The sequence below is a fragment of the Neophocaena asiaeorientalis genome, unplaced genomic scaffold, assembly GCF_003031525.2.
Source record: "Neophocaena asiaeorientalis asiaeorientalis breed wild unplaced genomic scaffold, Neophocaena_asiaeorientalis_V1.1 scaffold166, whole genome shotgun sequence".
In the NCBI taxonomy this organism is placed as follows: Eukaryota; Metazoa; Chordata; class Mammalia; order Artiodactyla; family Phocoenidae; genus Neophocaena; species Neophocaena asiaeorientalis.
In genome coordinates, this window is record NW_020174933.1 from 3,302,160 (window position 1) to 3,316,029 (window position 13,870).

Consider the following 13,870-nt stretch of genomic DNA (forward strand, 5'->3'; position numbering starts at 1 on the left):
CCTCCCTATCCCACCCTTCTAGCTGGTCACAAAGCACCGAGCTGATCTCCCTGTGCTATGTGACTGCTTCCCACTAGCTATCAAATTTACATTTGGTAGTGTATATATGTCCATATATACACTACCACTCTCTCACTTTGTCCCAGATTACCCTCCCCCTCCCCGTGTCCTCAAGTCCATTCTCCAGTAGGTCTGCGTCTTTGTTCCCGTCTTGCCCCTAGGTTCTTCATGACCTTTTTTGTTTTTAGATTCCATATATATGTGTTCGCATACAGTATTTATTTCTCTTTTCTGACTTACTTCACTCTGTATGACAGACTCTAGGTCCAACCACCTCACTACAAATAACTCAATTTCGTTTCTTTTTATGGCTGAGTAATATTCCATTGTATATATGTGCCACATCTTCTTTATCCATTCATCTATCGATGGACACTTAGGTTGCTTCCATGTCCTGGCTATTGTAAACAGTGCTGCAATAAACACTGTAGTACATGACTCTTTTTGAATTATGGTTTTCTCAGGGTGTATGCCCAGTAGTGGGATTGCTGGACCGTGTGGTAGTTCTACTTTTAGTTTTTTTAAGGAAACTCCATACTGTTCTCCATAGTGGCTGTATCAATTTACATTCCCACCAACAGTGTAAGAGGGTTCCCTTTTCTCCACACCCTTTCCAGCATTTATTGTTTGTAGATTTGTTGATGATGGCCATTCTGACTGGTGTGAGATGATATCGCATTGTAGTTTTGATTTGCCTTTCTCTAATGATTCATGATGTTGAGCATCCTTTCATGTGTTTGTTGGCAATCTGTATATCTTCTTTGGAGAAACGTCTATTTAGGTCTTCTGCCCATTTTTGGATTGGGTTGTTTGTTTTTTAAATATTGAGCTGCATGAGCTGCTTGTTTATTTTAGAGATTAGTTCTTTGTCAGTTGCTTCATTTGCAAATATTTTCTCCCATTCTGAGGGTTGTCCTTTGGTCTTGTTTATGGTTTCCTTTGCTGTGCAAAAGCTTTGAAGTTTCATTAGGTCCCATTTGTTTCTTTTTGTTTTTATTTCCATTCCTCTAGGAGGTGTCAGAAAGGATCAAAAAGGATCTTGCTGTGATTTATGTCATAGAGCGTTCTGCCTATGTTTTCCTCTAAGAGATTTTTAGTGTCTGGCCTTACATTTAGGTGTTTAATCCATTTTTAGTTTATTTTTGTGTATGGTGTTAGGGAGTGTTCTAATTTCATTCTAAAAGTCTATTTTGTCTGATATGAGAATTGCTACTCCAGCTTTCTTTTGATTTCCATTTGCATGGAATATCTTTTTCCATCCCCTCACTTTCAGTCTGTATGTGTCCCTAGGTCTGAAGTTCATACCTTGTAGACAGCATATATACAGGTCTTGTTTTTGTACCATTCAGCCAGCCTATGTCTTTTGGTTGGAGCATTTAATCCATTTACATTTAGGGTAATTATTGATATGTATGTTTCTATTACCATTTTCTTAATTGTTTTGGGTTTGTTATTGTAGGTCTTTTCCTTCTCTTGTGTTTCCTGCCTAGAGAAGTTCCTTTAGCATTTGTTGTAAAGCTGGTTTGGTGGTGCTGAACTCTCTCAGCTTTTGCTTGTCTGTAAAGGTTTTAATTTCTCCATCAAATCTGAATGAGATCCTTGCTGGATAGTCATCTTGGTTGTAGGCTTTTCACTTTCATCACTTTAAATATGTCCTGCCGTTCTCTTCTGGCTTGCAGAGTTTCTGCTGAAAGATCAGCTGTTAACCTTATGGGAATCCCCTTGTGTGTTATTTGTTGTTTTTCCCTTGCTGCTTTTAATATGTTTTCTTTGTCTTTAATTTTTGATAGTTTGATTAATATGTGTCTTGGTATGTTTCTCCGATTAATTATTTCCTTACCCATATTAAGGAAGTTTTCAACTATAATCTCTTCAAATGTTCTCTCAGTCTCTTTCTTTTTCTTATTCTTCTGGGAATCCTATACTTCTAATGTTGGTGTGTTTAATGTTGTCCCAGAGGTCTCTGAGACTGTCCTCAATTCTTTCCATTCTTTTTTCTTTATTCTGCTCTGCAGTAGTTATTTCCACTATTTTATCTCCCAGGTCACTTATCCATTCTTCTGCCTCAGTTATTCTGCTATTGATCCCTTCTAGAGAATTTTTAATTTCATTTATTGTGTTGTTCATGATTGTTTGTTTGCTCTTTAGTTCTTCTAAGTCCTTGTTAAAGGTTTCTTGTATTTATTCTATTTCCAAGATTTTGCATCATCTTTACTATCATTATTCTGAATTCTTTTTCAGGTAGGCTGCCTATTTCCTCTTCATTTGTTAGGTCTGGTGGGTTTTTATCTTGCTCCTTCATTTGCTGTGTGTTTCTTTGTCTTCCCATTTCGCTTAACTTACTGTGTTTGGGGTCTCCTTTTCACAGGCTGCAGTTTGTAGTTCCCGTTGGTTTTGGTGTCTGCCCCCAGTGGCTAGGGTTTGTTCAGTGGGTTGTGTAGGCTTCCTGGTGGAGGGGACTAGTGCTTGTGTTCTGGTGGATGAGGCTGGATGTTGTCTTTCTGGTGGGCAGGTCCACGTCTGGTGGTGTGTTTTTGGGTGTCTGTGGCCTTATTATGATTTTAGGCAGCCTCTGTGCTAACGGGTGGGGTTGTGTTCGTGTTTGCTAGTTGTTTGGCATAGGGTATCCAGCACTGTAGCTTGCTGGTCATTGAGTGGAGCTGGGTCTTGGCGTTGAGATGGAGATCTCTGGGAGGTTTTCACCGTTTGATATTACATGGAGCTTGGAGGTCTCTGGTGGACCAATGTCCTGAACTTGGCTCTCCCACCTCAGAGGCACAGCCCTGATGCCTGGCTGGAGCACCAAGAGCCTGTCATCCACACAGCTGAGAATAAAAGGGAGAAAGAAAGAAAGAAAGAAAGAAAAGAAGGGAGGAAGGAAGGAAGGAAGAAAGAAAGAAGGGAAGAAAGAAAGAAAGAAAGAAGGAAGGAAGAAAGAAAGAAAGAAAGAAAAAGATAAAATTAACTTAAAAAGTTATTAAAATAAAATACAAGAAATAATTACTAAAAAAATTTTTAAAGTAATTTAAAAAAAAGAAAGAAAGAAGAGAACCACCAAAACAAAAAACAAATCCACCAATGATAACAAGTGCTGAAAAGTATACTAAAACAAACAAACAAAAAAACGGACAGACAGAACCCTCGGACAAACGGTAAAAGCAAAGCTATAAAAACAAAAAAACACACAAAAGCATAAACATACACACTCACAAAAAGAGAAAAAGGGGGAAAAATATATATATCGTTGCTCCCAAAGTCCACCTCCTCAATTTGGGATGATTCGTTGTCTACTCAGGTATTCCAGAGATGCAGGGTACATCAAGTTGACTGTGGAGATTTAATCCGCTGCTCCTGAGGCTGCTGGGCGAAATTTCCCTTTCTCTTCTTTGTTCGCACAGCTCCCGGGGTTCAGCTTTGGATTTGGCCCCGCCTCTGCGTGTAGGTCACCTGAGGGCATGTGTTCTTCGCTCAGACAGGACGGGGTTAAAGGAGCAGCTGCTTCGGGGGCTCTGGCTCACTCAGGCCAGGGGGAGGGAAGGGTACGGAGTGCCGGGTGAGCCTGCGGCGGCAGAGGCCGGCGTGACGTTGCACCAGCCTGAGTGGCCTCTGATTTTAATTGGAAGGAAAACCTCAAGTTCAACAAACAAAATTAAAACCAGTGGGTAAATGGGAATTGGAGGAGTTTTTTGTACCCTCTAAAATAATTCCATGAAGGCAGTTGTCCATTTTGTAGAAAGATAAACTATCCAGAGAAGAAATTACAATGCCCAGGAGGTACCGATTCTAAGCACAGCATCTAAGCACTAAGGAAATGACATGTAGCCCATACCACAGAACTAGATTGTTCAAAGAACTTCTAGTTCAACGTATTTTTTTTTTACTTTATTTCCGTAAGTATACTTGATGTCATATGGAAACATGTTACAGTTTTTTTTTTTTAGAAAAATCTGTTCCCCACTCAATTTGTTCAGTGGTTAGCTTGTCTCAGCATCAAACGTAGAACCAGAGGCTGAATGGCGATGATTGCTTAATCCAATTCCAACAAGGACATTTTTCACAAACATACTTTTGTAATTATTTTTCATCTAATTAGCTAACACAAAGTAATGAGTCCTCATGGTCTAACGACCTTCTTGCTGTGACTGAGTACAGTCAGCTACAGTGAACTACATTATAATCCATAATCCGTCAATCCTCACAATTTATGCTGAATTTAGTTCATTATGCAAATTTCATGTTAATTTCATTACAATAAAGTTTACCACAGGGAAATGGGCCCTTATGAAGATTTATTAACAAAAGAAAATTAAGAAGAACTAATACCTTTACTTGCACTTGACTCAGATTGATATTTAACAATCTTAGGCCATGAGTGTCATCTATCACAAGTCACTACTGTTTTCAATGAAACATACAATATTAAAAATATTTGCTATTCTCTCATAGAAACAGAGAGTAGAATGGTGGTTGCCAGGGGCCGGAAAGTGGAGGAAATGGGGAGACGTTGGTCAAAGGTGACACATTTTCAGTTAAAAGATGAGTAAGTTCTGGGGATATAATGTACAGCATGGTGACTATCTATATTCAATACTGTGTTGTAGACCTGAAATTTGCTAAAACAGTTGATTTTAAGTGTTCTCACCACACACACACAAAATGCTAACTATGTGAAATGGCAGGTGTGTTAATTATGATAATTGTGATAGATGTGTTTATTACATGATTATGGTAATTATTTCACAATGTGTATGTATATCAAATCATCACATTGTACAGCTTAAATGTATACAGTTTTGTCAGTTATATCTCAATAAAGCTAGAAAAAATCATAAAGGTGATTAACATGAAAATCCATTATTGGAATATGAAAATTGTGAACTGCAGCTGAGAAGCCATAAATATAAGCTTTTTGGATTAATCTCCTAAGTTTTCTGTAGTACTATCTTGGGATGAACATTGTCTTGGAACATGACATAGTTATAAAAATACTCTGACAAATTATTTTGGAGGGATAAAAATATAGAAGCAAAATGGTATGAAGTGAAAAATTTGAAAAACAGTGATTGGAAATGGAATTAAATATATGCAGATGCTTTACAAACCCTGAAAATGGGAAAGATAATAAGTCTTTATTAATAATAAGAGTAATAATTCTGGTGCTTAAGGAAACATTACTAATTAATTTTACTTTAGGAAAAAAACAAGTGGAGAAATCTGGCAGACACCACTTTAATCAACTGATCAAAGTTAACTCCAGTGTTAATGTCCTTATTTTGACAACTGTATTGTGGCTATGTAAGAGAATGTTCCAGTTTTTAGGAAATATACACTAAAGTATTCAGAGGTAAAGAGACATCATGTTTAAAACGTATCCTCAAATAGTCTAGATAAAAAATGTGTGTGTGTATATCTATCTATTTATCTATAGAGAGAGAGAGAGAGAAAGGAGACAGAATTAAAGCAATTACGGTAAAACTTTAAGAAGAAATCTGGGTGAAGGGTATATGAGAACTTTTTGTATTTCTCTTGCAACATTTATATAAGTCTGCAAATTACATAAATCAAAATAAAATATTAAAACAACAACAAAAGGCAGGTTATGCTGGAGGTCTGATGTTAATGAACCAGCAAACGATCCGGATGAAAACAGGATGTAGAAATAGGAGGATTAAACTTTATCCTGAAAACTGTGGTATCTTCCAAACCAAACACATCGATGGACGTAATGTGTTTCCCCCGAGTACTTTTTATCCAAATCTCCTTTGAGAATACAATAAATTGAGCACCAAATCCTGCTTGATTCTCATCCTTTGGTAGGGATGGTCACTTAACTTAGGATATCCTTATAACAGTTGAGCTTAAGTTGTTTAAAATAGCAATCACCTTATTCATGAGTTAAGTGAATTCCCCTGGAATTGAAACAAACACTGATACGCTGAACTCTACATGACATCTGGTAAATAAAGGAATAAATATAGCCATATGTGGTCAGTAGCCAAACCTCACAGGAGAGTGAGATTATAACAGACGTCTCCTTCAGTGAAATGGACAACTGAGCTATTCTTCCACTCAGTTGCCTGGACATTTGTCTGAAATAAGCCAAATAGAAAAGTTACCTTGGCTTCTTATAGGTATAGCCTGCTTCCTAAATTTTGTCTTCTTGCCTTATCCCATCACAGCAGTCAATGAAAGAGTACATGTCTCAAAAGTAGGGTTTAACTTAAAGAAAAAAACACAAACAACTGGCATAGTTATTTAGTTGTGGGTGCATATTGCTACTGCAGATATCAAATTTTTTTTTTTTTTTTTTTGCTGCGTCGGGTCTTAGTTGTGGCACTTGGGATCTTCGTTGCTATGTGTTGGCTTCTCTCTAGTTGTGGCGTGCGGGTTTTCTCTTTCCTGGTTGTGGCGCACGAGCTCCAGAGCGTGTGGGCTCTGTAGTTTGCTGCACGCGGGCTCTCTAGTTGAGATGCGCGGGCTCAGTAGTTGTGGCACGCAGGCTTAGTTGCCCTGTGGCATCTTAGTTTCCCAACCAGGGATCTAACCCGCACCCCCTGCATTGGAAGGCGAAGTCTTAACCACTGGACCGCCAGGGAAGTCCCTCAAACGATTCTTAAAAATACTATTGAATTCTCAAACTGTTGACTTTTATTAACGTGCATGCAGCATCGTGCTAAGCTCTGTGAACTTTGGAAAAGAAACAGAATAACTGATCCTCGCCCCGAAGAGCTTATATCTGGGGAAAAAAACCCCCGCATAAAACAACTAGAGAAAAACATCTAGGTATTAAACACACTTAGAAAATGACCAGAGCAAAATATGAAATTAACTATTCTATAATGAAGATTATGATTACACACTAAATGTTGAAACTATAAATTCTAAAGGAGTGGCTGGCACCTGGCCCACACTGTCCTAACGGGAGGCACAGCATAGATGTCGTGTCCCCTGAGCACCAGGCCACGTGTGGTGAGTGCAGGGCTATAAATAGGAAATGACAGATAGTTTACAGTATATACCAAACTAACTTAAGCAAGACTATACTAATGAAATTAGGGAACAGAAGCATACATAAACAGAGCGTGAACATTGTGTATAAACAAGGGAGCAAATATGTTTTGTGGATGGAAATTGAGGGAGAAAGCTCTTCTTCTACAGAAAGGCAGGAGGGTGTGGTAGAAAGAGTATCAACTTTGGTTTCAGATACACTGGGGTTCAAATCCTGGCTCTTCCACTGTGTGAAACTGGGCGCATTAACTTTTGCAGATCTCATTTTCTCTACATCTACTATAAAGCTACTAGCTTGTGCAATTGTTATTAGTATTAAATTCGATGCTCCATAAAGCATCTAGCAGAAGCAGCCATTCAACAAGGAGCATCCGCTGTTGTTCTCTGTGTCTCTGTTAAACATCCCACTGTGTTAATGTTGTGTCTGTCTTTCCCAATAGACTATGAGCTGCTTACAAAAGGGATTATGAGTTAATGGTCTTCGTATTTCGAATTCCTACTACAGTATTTGACACAAAGCGGATTCTTATTAATTGTGGAAATAATAAGAGTCATGAAAAACATACATTTAGATAATAATGATGGCTTAATATTAACTGAGTACTTCCTTTATGCTCCGATTCTGTGCTAGAAGCATTTCATGGATCATCTTATTTCATTTCCATAACAATTCTTTGTTTGTGGGAATGAACATCCCATGCAAATGAGGAGGATATAGAAACCTGCCCAAGTTCATAGGGCTAGTAAATGGCAGAGCCCAGGCCTCAGCCAGACTGGACTCCAAGCTACCCGCTGAGTGGAGAACAGCTCTTGCTCTGTATTAGCCTAGGAAAATTCCACCGACCAATAGGAGTTTCAGAAGCTGTCTGAGTACTAAAAAGGCAGAGAATTCGGGAGAGGGGGTGAGAGCATTCCAGGGACAGGCAGCGGCTTCAGAGCCAGCTCTGATGTGAGACAGAAGGTGGGATGGGGGTTTGGAAGGGGGTGAGTCTGAGGGACGGGCCGGATGGGGCTGGCTGAGCACACACTGGGAAAACTGGGGCCTATGCAGGTGAGCACAGAGGAAGAAAGAAGAGCCTCTGTATGGAGTTCTCTCCGTTGGAAGGGGCAGAGCTGGGGCCCAGAAGCCCAGAGACGGGCGGTGCAGCAGCTGAGGCTACGGATGGCATGGGGTAGAGCAGGAAGTCCTTCTGGGGCAGGACGGAGGCTTCAGGCTCCGGGCGCTGCAATTCTGGGAGGGAACTGAAAGAAAAGCCGCTGGATCTGGCAGCAGACTGCAGGCAGGCAGCGTTAGGTGCTCTTTAACATCAAGAGAAACAAATGTAGCAATAATGACTCTACTTGGTGTAGTGGTGAAGGGGGAATCAGACCACCCTGGGTCCCGGGCAGGCTTGCAGCTGTGTGACCTTAGCAAAGTGATTTAAACCTCTCTGGGTCCCTGTCTCTCTTCTGTAAAGTGGGGATGGTTTCTGGCTCCTAGGGGTATTGTGATTGCAAAACGATGGTGTATTTCGTTGGCTTTTTCTTCATATTTTCTACTGGACTCATGCTCCTTAAACATTATACAGAACTTGCTGTTTATTGGGAGAATTCTCCCAAACTGGGTCCCAGGTCCTTAATTTTAGTGGGCAACAGGCAATGGGGGATACCCTGTTGACCCCTCCAGGTTAACAGGTCTGACATCAAACACATACCCAACTCCCAACTTCCCAGCTCCCATTTCCTGATTTCAAAAGGCAACACATGTTTTGCAATCCTCCAGGCTCAAAACCTTCCACCCAATTTAAACTCTTCTCCTCTCCCCCCATCCCCCATATCAAATTTATAATCAGGTCTTATTCTTTCTTTCACTGTAATGCCTTTTAGATTCATTTCTTCTCAGTTTCCACTTTTCTTTCCTCATCCCTATTTTTTTTTTTCTTTCAGCGATCCTCTGATGACCTCTGTGTCTCGTCTTTCAAACCAGTGCCAAATTAATGACCAACGGATTATTTCGGATACCACTTATGTCGCTTATCTCCCTTTGTCAAGAACTCTCAATAGTTCTCCTGTGAGGGTTAGAGCGAGTTCAAATTCCTACGTTTAGTATTAAACTTACTTCGAACTGGAATTCGGGAATTCCTTTCCCGAATTCTCCACCGGGGGATGGCACCTTGAATCCACCCACAGCTCAGCCCTCCAGTTTCTAGAAAGTTCCTCCTGCAGCCCCCTGGTGAAATTCTATGCCTTCCGGAAGACCTGGTTTCATTTCCATATCCCCAAAGATGCTGTCCTTGACCAGCTATTCCATTCCCGATGTCCTTTATCACTTGGGGACTCCACCCCGCCTAACACTGTTATACACTCATGACTTTGGGGGTTGGACCCGACTTCTGGCCGAAGTTCCCATTACCAAGCATAGGCTCCCACACTCAATAAAGCTGAAAGAATGGAGGGATGAGTAAATGGCCATGCTCCTGGCCCGATCCCTTCTTGCTGATCCTCAGCACCTACTCCTCCCTCTTCCTACCAGTCTGACCATGTCCGACCTCCGGACGCCACCAAGCAGCGTTGGGGTGGACTGTGTCCCCGAATCCAGGGCATTTCCGCGTCGCCCGATCTCCACGACTTAGCCCTGGGCCGAGGATAATGGTGCAGAGCCCGGCCCTCTGCTCTTACTCCCGGAGGGGCCGTTCGGTGGGAACTGGGCTGGTTTCGGGAATAGCGGCCACCAGCGCCCATCACCCCGCGGGGAAGGAGGGCTACCCGGGCAGAACGGCTGGGGGATTAGGTGTCGCCCCTCGCCCTCCCCCTCGCGGCCATTGGGCAGCCTCCGCGGCGCGCCCTGTGGACGGGGCGGGGCCCTCCCCATCTTCCCTCGGTTCCCTCCCCTGTTTCCCGGGGTGGGAACCTCGGGAGGCGGGATACGCTGAGGGGCTGCCGAGGGGCGTCCGGTTACATCTCCGCCTTCCTCAGCCTCCGGCCGCAGAGCCCCTCGGTTTGCGGGACGGCAGTCCGGGAACATGTTGGCCGCGGTCCGCCGGAGCGGAGCTGCGTGGACGCGGGCGCTGCTACTGCAGCTGCTGCTGGCGGGGCCCGGGGGCTGCCTGAGCCGCCAGGAGCTCTTTCCCTTCGGCCCCGGGCAGGGGGACCTGGAGCTGGAGGCCGGGGACGACCGCGTCTCCCCAGCCCTGGAGCTGAGCACTGCGCTCCGCTTCTTCGACAAATCCGACCTCAACTCGGTCTACGTGAGTGCGACCCCGGGCGGGAGATGGGGGCAGTTGTCTGGGAGGGCGCGGGGGGCTGACGCGGCGTCGGAAGGAAGGCCCGGGCGGGCCGGGGGCGCCCGCGGAGCCGGACGGACGTGAGCGTCGTGGGCGGGGACCTAGACCCGCAGGCCACCGGGGCGCGGGGTGCGGCGCTCGGTCTCCAAGCCCAAGGGGGCTCCCGCCTCCGCCCGGCCCGCCGACACCTCCTCGCCGCCTGGTCACTGTCGTCCGAGGTGCACTCGGGTCTGGGGAGCTCGTCCCGTCTGCGCCGCCCTGCGCGCGCTCTGCCCGACTCCGGGACACCGCGACCCCGGACCCCGGGACCCGGGCGGCGTTTCCACCCCGGCGGCTGTGGACCGCATCACCTCCGAGAAGTCGGTCCGCGTCTCGCCATTGTCCCCTGCCTTTTGGGGACAGGACCCGGTGCGGTTGCGACCAGGCGCGGGCGCGGGGCAAAGGCCAGAGCTGGGTTGCAGCCGGCGCGCGGGCCCTGCGACTGCCGTAGGTGTCGGGGCAGGAAAAGACCGCCAAACCGGGCTCGCCGCCCCGGGAATGTAGCCGACAGCCCCTGCATTTGTGTGTGTGGACTCCGGATATGCCTTGGCAATGATTCTGCTCTCAGTCCAGAGTTAAGGGCTGGGAAAGGGCGCCCCGGTGATCCAATTTCCTGTAGCCGAGCACTGTCACCATGGGGGGCGGGGGGAGGGCGGCCAGATGGGGAGCGGGACAGGGACCTTTCGCTCTCTGGATCCTTCTCTGAACTGGCCGGGCTCGGGGACGCTGTCAACTTGGTAAAGTCCTTTCGTGCCGCCGCCTGCCGCCGCCGCGCACCATGTGGATTTCATATAAAGCCGTGTGCATTCCAGAAGTGGAGGGAACAACGCCATCAGCGGCTGGAGCTTGTCCTGCCGGTGAAATGGCTGTGCTCGTCTTCTGGCCGGGGCAGATCTCGCCCGGGACAGCACCCACGTGGAGCTTGTCGGCTTTGCCCAAAAAGAATGAGTCCTCGAAGTCTCCACCGACAGAGGGTGTCCCCTTGTTGGTTGACTGCCCTGACCTCCTTGCACGGTCTGCTGTAGCCTGTAAAACCCTGTCTTAGGTTTTTAAATGCATAAGATGAAATCCACAGGATTGCCAAGGAGATCAATTCTGTTGAAAAATGAGTTAAAATATTTTTTTAAATTGTATTAAGTAATATATGCGGTTTTTTCCTTCTAAACCGTATTAAATAGCAAGGTGTAACAGTGGATCCAGTGTACGATCAGCTAATGCCGGAACTTTCAAGGTCATGGGGACTGTAAACAATATTCAGAGACACCTACTGTGACTATAATGTGATAGGAGAATATCTGTGACTTCTGTTAGTGGCAAGGTCATTAAGTGCTAATACTACTTTGTTTTGTTGCCTACATTTATAATGGAAGGAAATGCTAAATACCAGTTACGGGTTACTGAAAATTAAAATGAAATTTCTTTTTCTCTCTAGCTTAACAGACCCACTGAATTCTATTCATGAACCCCTATGTTAAATTAGGGCCCTCCGCCCTTCTTTACTCGTGGCATCAGACTAACCACATTACGTTCTAAAGACCTAGAAAATCGATTGCTAAAAAGTGATTCCTGGGGCTTCCCTGGTGGCGCAGTGGTTGAGAGTCCGCCTGCCGATGCAGGGGACACGGGTTCGTGCCCCGGTCCGGGAAGATCCCACATGCCGTGGAGTGGCTGGGCCCGTGAGCCATGGCCGCTGAGCCTGCGCGTCTGGAGCCTGTGCTCCGCAACGGGAGAGGCCACAGCAGTGAGAGGCCCGCGTACCGCAAAACAAAAAAAAAAAAACACCCCGGGTTGGCCCAGAAGGGGGGGGCTGACAGGAATCCCTTTTTTTTTTTTTTTGCGGTACGCGGGCCTCTCACTGCTGTGGCCTCTCCCGTTGCGGAGCACAGGCTCCAGACGCGCAGGCTCAGCGGCCATGGCTCACGGGCCCAGCCACTCCACGGCATGTGGGATCTTCCCGGACCGGGGCACGAACCCGTGTCCCCTGCATCGGCAGGTGGACTCTCAACCACTGCGCCACCAGGGAAGCCCTCAATCCGGGTTTTTAATCTGCATTTCAGTGAGAAAGACTCCCAGAGCTCTCTTTGCATCTTATTTCTGTGCTTCAGTTTGGGTTCCCAGGAAGGACTCTGAGATGGAGATTAGCAGGTAGGTTATTTCATTAGGGTGAGCTTCGCAGATCCACAATTGTAGAAGGGAGGGCAGTGAAGAAAGATTGAGCGGAGTAGTGGAGCTGCAGTGCATGCAGGCCAGCAAGGGCATCCAGCCAGTCCCCTGGGAGCTCTGGGGGTGGGATGGCCTTTCAGAGCTCTCTCAAGTCTCCTGAGAGGGATGGACCTCCATGTCCTTACAGTGATCAGTGATTCCATAAGGGCTGCCCTGGACCCGGGTGTGACCCTCGGGTGAGGCAGTTTTTTCCACGGAGGCAGTTATCGAAGAGGAGGGCCGAGGACTGCATTCCCAGGAGCTGAATGAGGATCTGGTGCCACATCACAGCACCCACCACTATTTGTAGTTTTGTAGATGCTGTTTTGAGCTGATGGAAACCCTCACATGGCCCTGAGTGAAAGGGTGAATTGACAGGAAGTGTGAGCGTGAACTAGATGGTCTGTACTGTTCTGGGCATTAGATTAAGAAAATCAAAGGAAACCCACTGAGAAGGAAAGTGATTATTGGATGAGTATATCTACATGTGTCAGGAACTTGCTAGTTTTATATTATTTAATCCTCAAAACAACGTGCCCCCTTTTTTTCAGATGAAGAAATAATAACAATAATTAGTAATTACCCATCGCATCAGTTAAAAATACCCAAACTAGGGCTTCCCTGGTGGCGCAGTGGTTGAGAGTCCTCCTGCCGATGCAGGGGACACGGGTTCGTGCCCCAGTCCGGGAGGATCCCACATGCCACGGAGCGGCTGGGCCCGTGAGCCATGGCCGCTGAGCCTGCGCGTCCGGAGCCTGTGCTCCGCAACGGGAGAGGCCACAACAGTGAGAGGCCCGCGTACCGCAAAAAAAAACCCCCCAAAACCAAAAAAAACCCAAAGTAGGATTTCAGCCCAAATCTGTGTCTGACTCATAATGCTTTCAAGCATCAGACCTAAACATGTGATGGACCCAAGGGAGTGCTGTGAGTTAGAGTAATGAGGAAAGATTTTACAGAGGAGGTTACATTTAAGACTTGAAAGACAGGTCCATTTTCAGTAGGCGGAGGGGGAAATGAAGAGGCCATTCATGGGGGGAGGTACTGCAGGGGTAAATGCATGAGGATGGGAACAAGCTTGGCATATGCTGGGAAAGTGAGGAATATGACCCCACTGGAGCAGAGTGTATTTGTGGGCATAGGAGGGTTCAGTCTGGCATAGGCAGTGGGGTCAGGGGATAAATGTATCAGTTAGCTCTTGCTGTGTAACAAACAGCCACAAAAACGTCAGTGGCATATAACTATAAGCACTTGTTGCTCATGTATCTGGAATCTGCAGGTGGTGGGCTGAATTATGGTGG

At 45.7% G+C, this 13,870-nt stretch overlaps 1 protein-coding gene across 2 annotated transcripts in view; it reads left to right on the forward strand.

The window, feature by feature from the left end:
• Positions 1 to 9,960: 9,960 nt before the first annotated feature.
• NID1 (nidogen 1) overlaps positions 9,961 to 13,870 on the forward strand; it is a 95,629-nt gene continuing 91,719 nt past the window's right edge. For both annotated transcript variants that reach the window (XM_024761500.1, XM_024761501.1), the window contains exon 1: positions 9,961 to 10,295. In XM_024761500.1, coding sequence (XP_024617268.1) covers positions 10,071 to 10,295 — 225 coding nt within the window. In that variant the 5' untranslated portion in view covers positions 9,961 to 10,070. The remainder of the gene's footprint in view (positions 10,296 to 13,870) is intronic.